Source organism: Sphaeramia orbicularis, chromosome 11 (assembly GCF_902148855.1).
Source record: "Sphaeramia orbicularis chromosome 11, fSphaOr1.1, whole genome shotgun sequence".
Classification (NCBI taxonomy): Eukaryota; Metazoa; Chordata; class Actinopteri; order Kurtiformes; family Apogonidae; genus Sphaeramia; species Sphaeramia orbicularis.
The window spans coordinates 19619588-19634707 of NC_043967.1; the positions used below are offsets into that span (position 1 = coordinate 19619588).

Consider the following 15120-nt stretch of genomic DNA (forward strand, 5'->3'; position numbering starts at 1 on the left):
GACTCATTGAGAAGTACTGGGCTCATTCAAGAAATAGTTCCATTTCATAATAATCCCCGACACCACAGACTGTCATTCTGAAATGTGTACGGATTAAACCAGGGATGATCTGTGTTAAGTGCTGAGCTTGGACAGAACTGTGAGTCCGGTCTTGTTTAGAGTTGACACTGATCATCTCTTTGAAAGAACATTAAAAAAAGCATCTTTCCCAAACCATCTGTGTATTCTGCCTTTTAACCACGATGAACTTGAAGGCGGCTGAGCACAGACATCCTGTTGGATTAAGAAAGCTGTAGCCTTCGTGATAAAAGTTTCTGTGTCATTTGTCTTCCGGGAAATCTGGCTGTCAGAGCTTCCAGCTGTCACCCAAAATGTGCCAGCATCTTTCTGCTGAATTCTTTTTTTTTTTTTACTCATTAAAGAAAGGACACAAACAGAATGACAAATTAGGAGTAGCTGTTGTGATGGATAAAGAGCCCAATCATCCCTCAGAGGAGACAGATGTAGGCTGTGTTTTTCTGTGCATGCTGATTCCTGGCAGTGCTGAAGAGGACACCCTCCAACCCATAGCAACCACTGTCATATTTATAGTAACTAAAGTACAGGGGAGCGTGAACACAGATCAAACCCAAATGTGTGCCTAGAAATAGAAGACATTTACACCTGGGAGACATAGACACTCAGAGAGACAGAGAGACAGTGGAAGCGAAGGACAAACATTTGCATAATGGCAGCACATTAAATAAATGGGAAATACTGAGTGAATGAGTGTGAATGTATTTTTTTGAGCGGTGACTCATTTATAAAGCTGCAAAATCACAGCGGGTATCGGCACCTACAGTCCTCCCACTCCACCGCTGTGACCCAGCCAGGGAAAAAAAATCAGGCTGCAGAGATCTACTTTACCTTATCGAGAGCGTCCTGGTCCAGCAGGTCCTGCACGGCCAGTAACTTGACGCTGCAATCAGAGAGACAAGAGGTCACGCTTTACACTTCCACTTTCACAGCTTAACTGTACTGTACGTACCACGTTAATTAGCTGCAGTTGGCTTCCTGCAGTAAGTGATAAGGTCAAACATTACATCCACTACAGTAAAAATACACATCTGTAACTTTTACTTCCAGTATATTCATCACACCCACACTATCGAAAGGTAAGTGTCTTAGTGCAACACATACTGTTTGATTGATGGATGGTTTCCAGGAAGACAAACTAGAGGTAAGTGTCCAAAACAAACACACACAAAAACCAGTGAGGATCTTATGGATTAGTTGGGGCTTGCTTGAACTACGTTTATTTTGTAGCTAAAATGTAACGACACATCTAGACATGCATAATCTGACATAGCCTAACTGTCTGGCAAAGATGCAAACACTGTTGACATAACAGATACAGCGCCACTGCCCAAACTGGATCCTCAACATATGAACCAGCACATTTCCTCAGGGGCAAAAAGTTTTTATAAACTGGCAAAGAGCTGTGAAAGTCTAAGTACCACTCTCTAACTCAGAGTTTGGACTGCTGTCCTACATTCAAGGAGCCAGCACCTTACTGCACTAAGAAGGAGGGGCCTTTACAGCCCAATAAACATTTATAGGTTTACTTTTAAAATAATTTTCCAGACCAACAGTCAGCACAATAAAAAGCAATAATTTCTGAGATGCAGTACATGTTTCTCTCTCTTCCTCCATTTTGGCTCTGAAGAGGAACTGCTTGTAATGCAATTTGTGACAGCACAGAGAAAATCATTCCGCAGTATTTCATTTGGATTAATGTCTTTTGCAAATAGCCTTTACACATGAGGAGACTTGTTTTGTAAGATCTATATGAGGTTTAATTAGAACCCATCTGGTCCCAGACACTGAAGATATATGGTGGGATCTGGACTTAATGCAAGATCATGCAGACATCAACATCATAACATATGCTATGTGTAGAGCAGGGCAATATATGATAAACAATGCAATATTATTCATTCATTCATTCTTTTTCTAAACTACGTAATCCTCTGGAGGGTTGCAGAGATGCTGGAATGGGTCCCACCTTTTATCAGATGAAGTCAGTGTCAGGCTGACAGAGATGAACAACCATTCACTCACACATTCACAGCTATGGGTGATTTATTGGGGCTAATTAACCAATTATGGTGCATGTGTTTGGACAGTGAGAGGAAGCCAGAGTTCACAGAGAGAACCAAAGCACAGGGGAAGGAACATGTAAACTCCACAGAGAACAGTCCCTGCCGGCCAGTGCTCTAATTCTAAACCAGGACCTAATTGATACTAATACTACTACTACTACTACTACTACTACTAATAATAATAATAATAACAATAAATTGGTTTTATATAGCGCTTTTCTAGGTACTCAAAGACGCTTTGCAAGAAGCAGCCAAGAAACAAACCCACAACAAAAGGGCAAACATAGTTATAGAACAGATTCAGAGCTAATATAGATACAATAATTGCTTCTTACAACAGTGCAAACCACTGCACCGCCGTGTCAACCAATATGTGTCTTTTGAGTTTATCTTATTTACAGCATCAGCTAAAACACTGATAAAATGAAATAACACGGCAGCTCCCTTACGTAACTGTGATATTTTGGCTTCCCTTTTTCACAGCGGCATGATACGTCTGTCAAGTTAAACATGTTCATATTTAAGAGCTGCAAACAGAAGGTCCATATTATCAAATAATGTGATTTTCACTGTGATTTTTGGCTCTTGCAGTCAATAAATTGCAAGAGGTCACTGTAGTTGATCCTGTTTTTCCCTTTACTTTAAGAGTATAAAATCTATTCCACTCAAAGGAGCAGAGACATGGCCACTGTCTCTGCCTCCAAAATCTTAAAGGAGTGATATTCTTCTTGTTTAAATGAAATTCTGCATTTTAAAACATTTCCCTGTGGTCTACATGAACTGTAAATACTATGCTTGGGTCTGAATTCTTCATTAATTAAACACCACAGGTCCATCTTCAATCCTATTTCTGAGTAATGACACGAAAAAGGTCGTTTTGAGCGCTGGCTCTTTAAATGCACATGACCCCACCCCCTCCCGGGTTGTTGGCTGTGCTGCTCTGTCCTGTTCAGCCACTTACGTTCGTTAATACAACTAACAACTGAACATTTTAGGTAATCGGCTCGAAGTTTGGACATATTTTCAGTACGGGCTACAACCGCTGCTGCTGACAAACAATTATGGCGTACTCGGAGAAACGCTCGTCAGAAGTCTTGACCGTAAATGTGCAAATGTCTTGACGTAACTAGTTGTAAACATAACAAATTAATCAGGAATTAAAACGGGTGGTAGAAATCCACTCAATTTTTGACGGGATGAATATAAAGATAGCTTTGCAGCACCTGGAGGGTTCAAATTCCAACTTTTTGAACTATTAGGGTCCAAATAGACAAATAAATGGACCAAAGACTAATAAAAGTGGGTTTAGCAAAATATGACCCCATTAAAATTCCGTGGTGGAGCAGCTGTATAAGAGTTAATTAATTTTTGTCAGTTTTGAGACTAGCAAAGTTCCAACATGTCTCAAAGTTGACAGATTTAGTCTACAGTCTGACTGGCTCTTTATGTTAAAAAAAAAGTGCTGCTTTACTGAGTTACACAAGATATTCTGCACACTCAACTCACCCTGCACTGCCATATGTTGAAATGACTTATTGTGGTGCAACACAATGAAATGAAGTTGGTGGCAATGGTTTGACCTCATCTACCGCTAACCTACTAATCCCAAATCAGCCATGGAGAAAATCACATTGCATAATAGTCTTCTCTATTAGCAAAGAGCCGCTGCTGGGCATTATGAGAGCTCTGTTATCGCTGTGGACTGATCACATTCACTTAGCTGAGTACAGTATTTCCTCTGAGGCTCAGTGACCGACAGCAGCATCATGTGTCATGTAATCAGTAATTATGAAGGAGTTACAATACAAATCCTCTGCACCGCTGTACACGTCACCCTGCACAGGCTGGGAGGTCACCCAAGTATGAGAACCACTTCCTCTACCTGACCCCTAATGTCAAAGTTTTAACATCCACTCTTAATAGAAGTGCCAAACTGTACTAAACCTCATGTGAAAGGGGATCTAAATTTTATAACTTCTGTTTCACACGTGGCTGAAACACAGCCTAAACTAAACCAGTTTAAACATGGCTCGAATGTAACTCTAAACCTACACCAAACCCATGTCCTAAAATGGATTGCTGGTGACCTAGTTGATGTTAAGAGGTTTTTAATGCTGATACGTAACCATCTGATCCAACAGAAAAGGCTGCACAAGGACTTTCTGTCCAAAAAGTAGGAATTTAACAGATGTCTGCCTTGTAACATTAGAAACCAGGTTCGATTAGGTGTAAAAGATAATTATGAAACAAATATAATCTCAGAAGTGAGTTCTCTTTCTACAGTTTTTATCAGCCTTTAACTGCAGTATTAGACCATACCAAGGCAATCACAGATACTATAGGAATGTTTATTACTACAGATATGCAATCTTACTTGTGAGTAAGAACAGATTTCAGATAGTACTTCAGTGAAGTTACTGAACCCTGGTGCAGTGTGCAGTCAATACGTCGTACCTGCCTTGTATAAATTAGCAAAAGTTGCAGTTCTTGAGCCCTGTTCCTCATTTTCTGTGCCAAGTTGACATCAAAAACAATATTAGAGGCATTGTGGTATTGAAATAATGCAGTAGTTGTAAAGGAAAGATTTATTCATTACCTTCTTTTACCCTTTAAGGTCAGAGTATTTGGCTCTTTCCAAACTTACATTTGTATACTACGTAGAACATTTAGCTGTTCCTTTACTTTTTCTGTTGTACTTGAGGGTATTTTTATTACTCAATAATGGAGGAGATGTCACTTGAAACATCATAAAACCTATGCAGCCTATGTGATGTGTGTTGACAAAACAGCAGTACATTTTGTACAAGCATAATTTGAGGTTGTCCAGTCTTTATACTGACAGAATATCCACTGCAGAATTCACTGTGATGTGAAGGTGATCAGTGAAAGCAGCTGCTGATCCATATTCAGCACAACTCAGCCACTACAGTACGGGAAGGCTAAGAAGGTTTGGAGGTTAAAAAGGACACAAATATGTTGAAAATGCAGGGTCTACTTTACCAACATCTCTCTCAGCTTAATAGGCTAAGCCCCAGATTCTGTGAAGCTCAGTGTTATAATATTGCTTTGCTGTTAGTAGATGAAGTACTGTAGTCGTATGAATTAGAAATGAAAAGCAGAAAAGCAAAGTAATAGCTTTAACACAGTCGTAAACTGAATTTTTTATAGAGCTTCACTCATTTTATATACATATACATATATATACATATATATATATATACATATACATATACATATATATACATATACATATATATATACATATATATATATATATATATATATACACACACACACACACACACACATTCATTCTTTTAACAGAGAATGCAGAAAAACACAGTGATTATATGTCAATGGTCTTGCTGATAATAAAAATCCTGTTTGTCTCGGGGCTGGTTTGTGAGACTTCAACATTTGGGGGGAGCCAAATGGATGAATCGATTAAATGGACCATAATGACAATTAAATGATAAGATATCTGGTAAATACTTCTGACAATCTGCCCTGACAATGGCACTACAGGAAAGCATGCCAGGGAATTTTCATTCAGGGAAATGGATCACATTATTATTTCCTTAAGAATTAAAGAACTTTAGTTTCTATCTCAGAGGAAAAGGTCAGGAGGTCATAACATAAAGAGTATTGTAAAGTCATCCTTTGTCTGCCTTTTTTCTGCATGTCCTGTTTTGTACAGATAATATCTATGTGCAGTTGGAGATTGCTGATTGAATAAAACATTTAAATACACACATTTGGAAACAGAGGAATTATTGCCTGCATTTTTTTAGACGTTTGGGGAGACAACTGGTCGTAAATTCCAATAAAGTCTATAATGAAAATAGCCTACATCCTTTGCTGCAGCCCTACTTCATTCCTATCATACAGAAAAGCATCCTTTAGAATGTATTTTGCAGAGATTTACTTATCAGTCATCACAGACGACCTGTAAACCATTGTGGTATTTGTAATATTGAAAAAAATTAAACTCAATGAACTTGCAGTTCACTGTCTATCTTATCCATAAATCATATTAGAGCTGAAGTTGTACATAAGCACTGCTGAGTTGCACTAATCAGAGATATGCTCAGCCCATATTAACTGTGGTATCTGCCAAAGATTGGAGACTAATCCACAGTAAATCGCCTGAAAATGTACAGCACCACTTTACCTAACAATACGAATCAGTCTATTTTCCAGATGGGCTAGAAGCAATGATTTATACTAATCCATGTGTTTCAACTTGACTATCCTGCCCACCCAAATATACAACCTCATTTTACATAACACTGAATAGCGTGAGATTAAAAGCAGAAACTCTGTTGCCTTTGCAGTCAGCCAGTCCACAGATCCTGTTTTCAGAACAAACAGGCCTGCTGTCACACAGACAATACCCCTTTCCTCTTCTGGAGGTGTGATCACTCTGCACAATGAAAGAAACTCAAAGACAACGCTTCATTTCTGTTGTACAAGATCCATAAACTCCTCTCTTTCAATTGGCTGGGATTCAGGTTGTGTTCGCCCTACAGTGACCTGAGGTTTAGTTGTGTCATCAGGACGTGGAGGATAATGCAGAGTCAGTGATGTAGCCTTGATTGGACTTTCAAGCCTTCCGAGGTCAACAGAAACTGCTATGTCTAGAGGAGATCATCCTGACGTAAAACTAAGGTCACCCAAAGTCAAACTCTTTAATGTCACTGTGACAATAGCAGCTTTCACTGATGTCAGACCGCCACAGTGAACTTCAAGGCCTCGTGCTGCAATGTAGACACAAATATAGCATGATGAAGCAAAACAGAGTGTGTGCTTCGGCATTTGTCAGATTAAGGTAAATCTGTGGACAGACAGGAGGTTGCATAATCAGAAGTGACGTGCAGCAGCAACAGCAGACACAACCTTGAACATGAATAACACCTCTGACAAGTCTCTGGATGAAGACAGGGCTTGAGGCTACAGTTTGCTAGAGCAGACTCAGTTAAAGAGCACACAGTGATGATGGACCTAGTTTGGTTTCTGGGCTTTTCATTTGATATCTCTGCTGTCTTGTGAAAACTGTCTGTGTTTTTACTTGTTTTATCTTCAGAGAAGAACACGGGTCATGCGTAATATGTCACAAACTTTTGGCTGGAGCAAATCTATGTGTAAAATGTAAATCATAGAGTACACAGTAGCACAAACATACATTAGCATCAGAATTATGTGTATTTGCACTAATGGAGAAATCCATATAATTCTGAGATGTACGCTCACTCTTTTTTTTGGCAAAGATACGACTTCTTTCAGCCACTACAATGACTTTATTTTGGCGTAATACAAAACACCAGCAATACTGTCATCTTAATCAGTGTCAGATTATTTCACCTACTTGCTGAATGTTAATCCATTCAATTGAGTTTGACAACTGTTGTGACAACTTTATGTCGTGTATAAGAACAGAAATTAGCATGCTAGCTAGCCTAATGAGCAGGCTAGTTAAGGCATTGCAATTAATGCTGAAATTAGGTGATGCTACAACAGAAAAAAATAACTTACATATAGGTTAATTCTCCTGTCAGTGTCCTTGACCATGGAGTAGATGAAGATGTTGAGTTTATTCACCGAGCACCTTCAACGGCAACTCACTGCTCCTAATGTGCTAATTGCTAATGCTAAATGCTAATGCTAATCGCTCAGGCTAACTGCTAATCGCTAATGCTAGGTACTGTATATTAGGATGGGTAAAATGCAGAGGCCAAATTTCCCTGCAGGGATAACAAAGCATGTTGTCCTTAAACCTTTTAATATTTACAGTAAGATATGCTAACATTCCAGGTATTCTTGCATACCGAAGTAACTGTAAACTTCACAAAACATCCCATAGACCAGGAGTGTCAAACTCATTTTAGTTCAGGGGCCACATTCAGCCTAATATGATATAAAGTGGGCCAGACCAGTAAAATAATATAAATAATAGAAATGATAGGATAAAAACTTATAAATAATGTCAACGTCAAAATTTTCTGTGTTTTTGAGTGGAAAAAAGTAAAATTCTGTAATGAAAATGTTTACACTTACAAACTGTAATTGAACATAACTTCAACAAATATGAACCTGAAAACACTTAAGAAAACTAAGTGCAATGTTAACAATATTACACCTTAGTTTATCATTTATGCATGTGCATTACAACTTACAGATCACAGTAGATCTACAAATACACACAACATTTAATTACAGGCAGAATATTGGTAAAATTCCACATACTACTTTTAAGACATTTCAGGTTGTTCATATTTGTTCAGATTATTCACATTTTTTGTAAAAGGCTAGTCTGTAAATGTAAACATTTTGATGCAATTTTACTTTTTTTTTTTTTTTTTTTTTTACACTAAAACAATGAGTTTTCATTATTTATAGGTTATTATGATAGTATTTTACTGATCTGACCCACTTTAGATTGAACAGACCTAAAATTATTTAAACATCCTTGATTGTTAATATCTTCAGTGTAATTTTTACATTTCACAAAATCATCCTGCGGGCCAGAATGGACTCTTTGCCGGGCTGGATTTGGCCCCCGGGCTGCATGTTTAACAACTGTGCCCTAGACAGTCTTAATCTTCACCGCAGTAAATTAAAGTTGTTTGTCAATAAATAACTCTTCATTATTAGAGGTTTTGCAGCTCTGTAAGTAATGGTCTATTTATGTAATACTAGTAATTTTATTTTACAATTATAATTACACAGTAAATGGCAAAAATAAATTAGGTACATACATTCTGTTGTAGGTTTCACTTTTTTGGGTTCCTTGTACCAATCACTTTACTTCACACACATAATTCTACCCCCGTACTTCTACTCAATACTACAGTGATATATGTTTGGTTCCAATCAGCTGATTAAAGTAAAAATGCTGTCTACAGTAAGTTGGTTTGATTTGCTGCTTGGTGTTTGATTCAAAGCTCTGCAGAACAAACCGACAGTTTTGTTTAGCAAAGAAACAGGATTGAATCGCTGTGCTGGCCTGAGTGACTCCTGGCTGTGGCTTTCTGGGCAATGCCCCTAACTCACTGTCCACCCACAATAAAATGCTGCGCCAATGGAAATTTCCGCATGAGCACCTACAGTAACACCCTGCGTCAGCTCCACATGCACACCTTCTTTGCAGCCCCCGTCTTCATGACCTCAGCACCCGCGCTGGTCGTAATCTCTCTCTGGATTGCTCTAAATTTCTTTACTAACAATGAACATCACTGAAAATGGCAATACCCGCCATGTTTACGTGTGTGTTGCTGACAGATCTGTCAGTGTGTGTGTGTGTGTGTGTGTGTGGGGGGGGGGGATTAAAAGAGTGTGTGACGCTGCTGCCAAACACTGCTGCCTGCCTCATAATCCAGGCCTGCTGTTCAAGCCACAGATACTGGGTTCATCCTCTTAACAACTGCACTGGGCTTAAATTCACTGCAACCAAAAGACAGTGTTACAACATCACAAAATAATTCATATTTTGGGTGTAAAAGAACATATATTGTTAGCCTCATAGCATAATTGCATCACAACGTTTGGCCAAATTGTGATATTTATGTAATTTTAGTCTCCTAACACTGCAGATTCATTTTGCATCACTGGATATGTCCTGAAAAAAATATGACTTAGGCAGTTCGGCTGTGAGGCTAACAATATGCAACACTGTTAGCACAGTATTAGTTTGCAACAAATAATACTCTTAGGAAATAATAACTCATAAAAATGAGAAATATTAGCTTTTACCTCCATGATCGCTAAATGCCACCTCCTTCTTAATTGGAAATCCACAACAGCCCCTTCCAGGACACAATGGATTAATGAGGTTATGTTCTTTTTAAAAGTAGAGAAAATTAGATATTCAAAACGGGGAAACTTGAACAAATTCTACAATAAATGGCAACTGTTTATGGATATTTTTTAAGACAATGTAATCCCCCCCCCCCTTTTTTTTTTTAATTATTTAATGTATTTTTATTTTATTATTTATTTATTTATTTTCTCATCTTTATGTCACCAGTTTAATTATTTTATACAGACTATGTCTTAGTATTCTTTTCATTGTATTGTTTGTCAGGATTCATTATTATTTGTTCCTTAAAAAAAAAAAAATGCAAATCTAAACGTAATGGTGTTTACAAACATGGTTAATGTTGATATCAGTGTGCCCTGGTATTTGCATGTACCTTTAATTCTCTTGTATACACTTAAATAAAAATATGAAACAAAAAAAAAAGAGAAATACACCTACAGCATTATGTCTCTTACATGTAATGTTTTCATTATACAGCCACACTTTATTATAGTTTTATGATGCTTACGTAAGCCTGTGCTGTTGTTAATATGTTAAAGACAAACAAACATGACCTGCACTAACTGGAGTCAGTATTGTTTTATGTTTTGTGTTGGTTTAATGATTTGCCTTGAAATATGGCAATTAGTTTTCCTTTCAGCTAAGAAAGCAGCTACCAAAGTCTGTTCGAGTCAAGAGGAGAGTCAATACCATGAGGCAAGGGAAAGTACCAACACCACCAAAGGGCTCTTATAACGTGTTGTTTCATGTATAATTAATACAGAAATATAAAAGTATTTCCACAAGATAAGACTCAAACCTGACCTGCACTAACTGGAATCAGTACTGGTATTCAGCATTGGTTTAATGATTTCTGTTGAAATATGGTAATTTGCTTTCTTTTCAGCTAGAAACGTCTGCCAGAATTAGGAGGTATTTAGACCAGGAAGTAGCTTTCAAATAAAAAAAAAAAGGGGGACCAACACCACAAACAGACACTTGCAGTACGTTGTTTCTTGCATAATTAATCCAGACAGAAATGTAAAACAATTTAAAGAAGATAAGATTCTGCAGATGTTGTCAGTGTTGCACAAACTGACATTAATATAGCTGGGATACTTTATTTATAAAGTAAATGATATATTTCTGTTTGTGTACAGATCCAAAACATTAGAAAAAGTGAGCTTTAGAGGTGTCAGGATGAGTCAGGTTAGCTATTCCCCTGTTTTCAGTCTGTTTTATGCCCAACTCAAAGAAATTATGAGAGGTTTACATTATTGTATTTAGTACATTTTCAGTGAGAAAGCTTATAAGCATGAATTGCAAAATGTCAATCTATTCTTTTAGCTGTAAAATCAAACTAACTATAGTCCAGATGTGATTTCAAATGTCTTAAAACCCCGCTGTGAATTAAATTCCACTGTGGCATAGATAAGAGCCGATACAGACTGTTAAAAGAGACGGCAAAGAGAAAGAATGTCAACATGATAAACGGGTGAGTGTTATTCTCTCGCACTTGTACTTTGATAAAATTATAGTGGCTCAATGAGGGGGAAAACGGGATCTGATGAGATGGGAAAATGATTAACAACACAGCGACGACAGCAGCTGCCATCTGTACGCCTGCCACTCAACGATCAGGAATATCACCCTGCAGCTCATTATTATATAATAGTTTTTCCCTGGTTGTGGAGTCGACACAGCAGGACGCACTGGCATTTGGGAGACGTGTCTGTTAACAGCATGAAGGAATGACAGAGATAGATATATATAGAAGTAAAAGGCTGGACAATAAAACTAGTTTTAAGAAGATGTTACATATTATACACTTGACACTTATGATGTGACCTATGAAAGACACGACAGAGTTATCACAAAGTCAACAAAAATAAGCAGTAATAAACCACAGTCCTGCAGATGAGGATGTATCTGCCTTTGTCTGGTGTTTTCTCCTCCTTTTGCTGGTTCTGAGAAATTAAAGTGTGTGGTAAGAACTCAGCACTCAGCTTTCCTCTACCGTTATCAGCAGTTTCGGCAAGGTTAAAGGTCAACTACAGAAACCGCATCGGTGAATAAAAACCCTCACAACTTGATATGGCAAAGATAAAAGCAAGAGTATCTTTGATCCTGATTTACACAGATAATCCAGATAATAGAATAAAGTGTCAAACATGTCCTGATTGTAATCTGAGATAGCAGACTTTTTCACCTGTTTAAGTATTGAAATCATTAATCACAAATACTTTCAGCACGCATAGAAAGAAAAACACACTACTGCTGAACTAGTCTTAAAACATATTTAACAAAATGCTGTGTAAAAATCTTAGACCACCTTCAGTTATGCTGTATTTACTGGGATGTAATGAGCATATCTGTGAGATAGGATCCAACAAGAAAATACAGGGAAATGCCACGTACAGTGTTAAAAACGCATAAAAACTCTGAACTAAACGGCTTCTATAGGCAGCAGATAATAAGAAATATTTAACCAAAAGTAAAGTATTACACATATCATGCTATTCTCATTAGGACTGCACGATATTAGAAAAAACTGACATTGCGATTTTTTTTTTACCCTGCGATATATATTGCGATATGAAAAGATACTCAGGAGGATATAATAGCTGTGTGGTGGAGATGTAAATGATCAAACATATTAGTAGTGTTTCCTTTCGTTGTGTCGACATGTGCATTAAGGCATTATCTAAACAGAACACATGCTTCAATATCATCCTTCTTGTAGCCGAAATAATTCCAGATAACTGACATTGCTTTTCTTTTTGGCACCAAGTCTTTGTTTATGGTGATTTTCTCTGGTTTGTTGCTCATTTTTCAGTGTTGTTACCAGTGACTCACTCCAAACCAATTAAGAAAGATTGTGATTGGTGGATCGCTGCGTGCAGTGTGTGTCAGGTACCCTTGAAATTAGATGAGAGTACGTTCAGTTCATTTGCCTCCTACATTGCAGGATCTGCGATGTGACTATTGCGCACACGTACATTGCGATGATGATGCTCAAATGATATATTGTGCAGCTCTAATTCTCATGCTATCTATGTATTTCAGGTATGTCTCATTACTCATACTTACAAATATGCATGTCAGACTTCTGCACAGGAATGTACGTGAGCATAGATAGATATTAAACCCGTTTCCTAGTCATGGGTAGGTTAGTCTATCTAAACAGACATTACACCCTCTTGTTGTTTGTCATAAAACAGGTCCCTGTCAACTCAAACTCAGGGATTATATTTCTGTTTGTTCTGTCTGTGTGTAGAATGCACCAACAAAAAAAGGCATGGTTTGTATATTAGTAAGCTCCAAAAGAGATAGAAAGTGTATTTTTTAACCTAGCTGATTTCCTTCTACTTGTGGTCTCTCTGCTGATTTAGACAAATCCCCCTCTGGCTCCTACACACAGATTTAAAGCTTTTTTTAAAAAAAAAACATGCTGAATTCTGTTTGTTTCATCTATATGCAATCACAAATGTAAAAACTACACTAAGATAAGACTTCAGGACATAAAGGGCCTTCAGATAATGTTTAAAATGGTAGAATACCTCATCAGTAAGGAAATGTATACACTTTTTGCAGGTTTAATAACTAGAATATACTGGTATAATTAGATGTTAGTAGGTAATAACATGTGGAAATAGTCTTGTACCTGCTTTAAGGCTTTACTCGAAACTCCGTCCTGCAAAACCAATGAGATTGATTTCATCTCAAGATCAGAAATTAAGTCAGTAAATATATTTCATAGCATTTACATGGACAATGGGTTCTTGATAAAATGTACAAATAACATCAAGCCTTGTTGCCATAACAAAAGACATATCAGTGACCAAAACATGCTTGTGTTTTAAGATGAGTCCATAGTGACTCATACAAAAGGAAACCAAACTGATGACAAAAGCAGCTAATGATATCAGGCCCAGCTCTTATTGGAACGATCACTTCCTCACTGCAGTCCTGTAACTCAATTTAATGTTTTCATTCTTCACTTCCTGTGTGTCGTAACACTGTCATATAGGTCTAATGGTTAAGAGGATAAATATGTAGCTGTGAACAGGGATGCTCCTCACTTTTCCAGGGATACTTTACATTGTGGTCACAGAGGATGGGTGGATGTTTATACCAACGGCCTGGAAGCTAAACAGCAGCGATAGAAAACACTTGAAACCAAGATGGATGAAATTCCACTTAGCGGCACAAGAAGAGAACCAGAAAGAGCCAGACACGTCATTCTGCAAAGTGACGGAGGGGATCCCGGGAGTAGATCTGACAGCAACACGGCTTTTCACTGCTGTAGTCACATTTACTCTGAGTCCTATGAAGGTCCTGTCATCTTGCATCCACACTTTGCTCCATAGTAACCTCACTAGTGGCTGCCGTTTCACTTCCTTCAGTCCAGGGAGAATGAGGCATGTGGGTCTGACTAATGACCGGCTGATTACTAATATCAGCAGGCCCAGTGGCTCTGGTGAATAAGCACAGTTTGCTGTGTAACCTCTGGTAAGTAGGAGTTCATTGAACTCTAGTAGCTCCCTACTTGTGCCTGGAGGAAAGCCAGGAAGTGTGTAAACTCAGCCTGGATCTTGTGATTGCTCACACAGCGGATCCTAAGCGCTATGCAAACACACAATATCTTCCTTACAGCTTTCAACTCCTCCTCCCACTGCCGACTGTTCCTCAATAACAATCAAACCTACAATATCACCATTAGGGCTGTTACCCATAGCTTGGGAACACAGGAAATGGGAGGCAGGAGAGAGGGAAGCAGTGGAGATTTATGGATAGGTGATGGGTTTGGATTGGAGATGGAAGGGAGGGTGCTCAGATCTAACTTGGCGCCAAAGTAATCAGATGAATCTTACGCAAACACACATGACTGTGTTTGTTGTTCAAATGGATCTGTCATGAAGCCTAAAGACAGTTTTCAGTGGCTGTCACGAGAGGTTAATGCTGTTTTAATAAGCAGAAATCATTTGAAGAAAATGTTTCAAAGGAGTGATATTTTGCTTTTTTTAAATTCAATTATGCATTTTAAAACATTTCCCTTTGGCCTACAAAAACTGTAAATGCTATGCTTGGATCTGAATTCTTCATTAATTCAACTCCACAGGTCCATCTTCAACTCTATTTCTGAGTAATGACACCAGAAAGGTTGTTTTGAGCGCTGGCCCT

General features: G+C 38.0%; 1 protein-coding gene across 2 annotated transcripts in view; it reads right to left on the minus strand.

Annotated features, from left to right (window-relative positions):
* Positions 1-15120, minus strand: part of eepd1 (endonuclease/exonuclease/phosphatase family domain containing 1) — a 40077-nt gene that overhangs the window by 18950 nt on the left and 6007 nt on the right. For both annotated transcript variants that reach the window (XM_030147699.1, XM_030147700.1), the window contains one exon: positions 907-958. In XM_030147699.1, coding sequence (XP_030003559.1) covers positions 907-958 — 52 coding nt within the window. The remainder of the gene's footprint in view (positions 1-906; positions 959-15120) is intronic.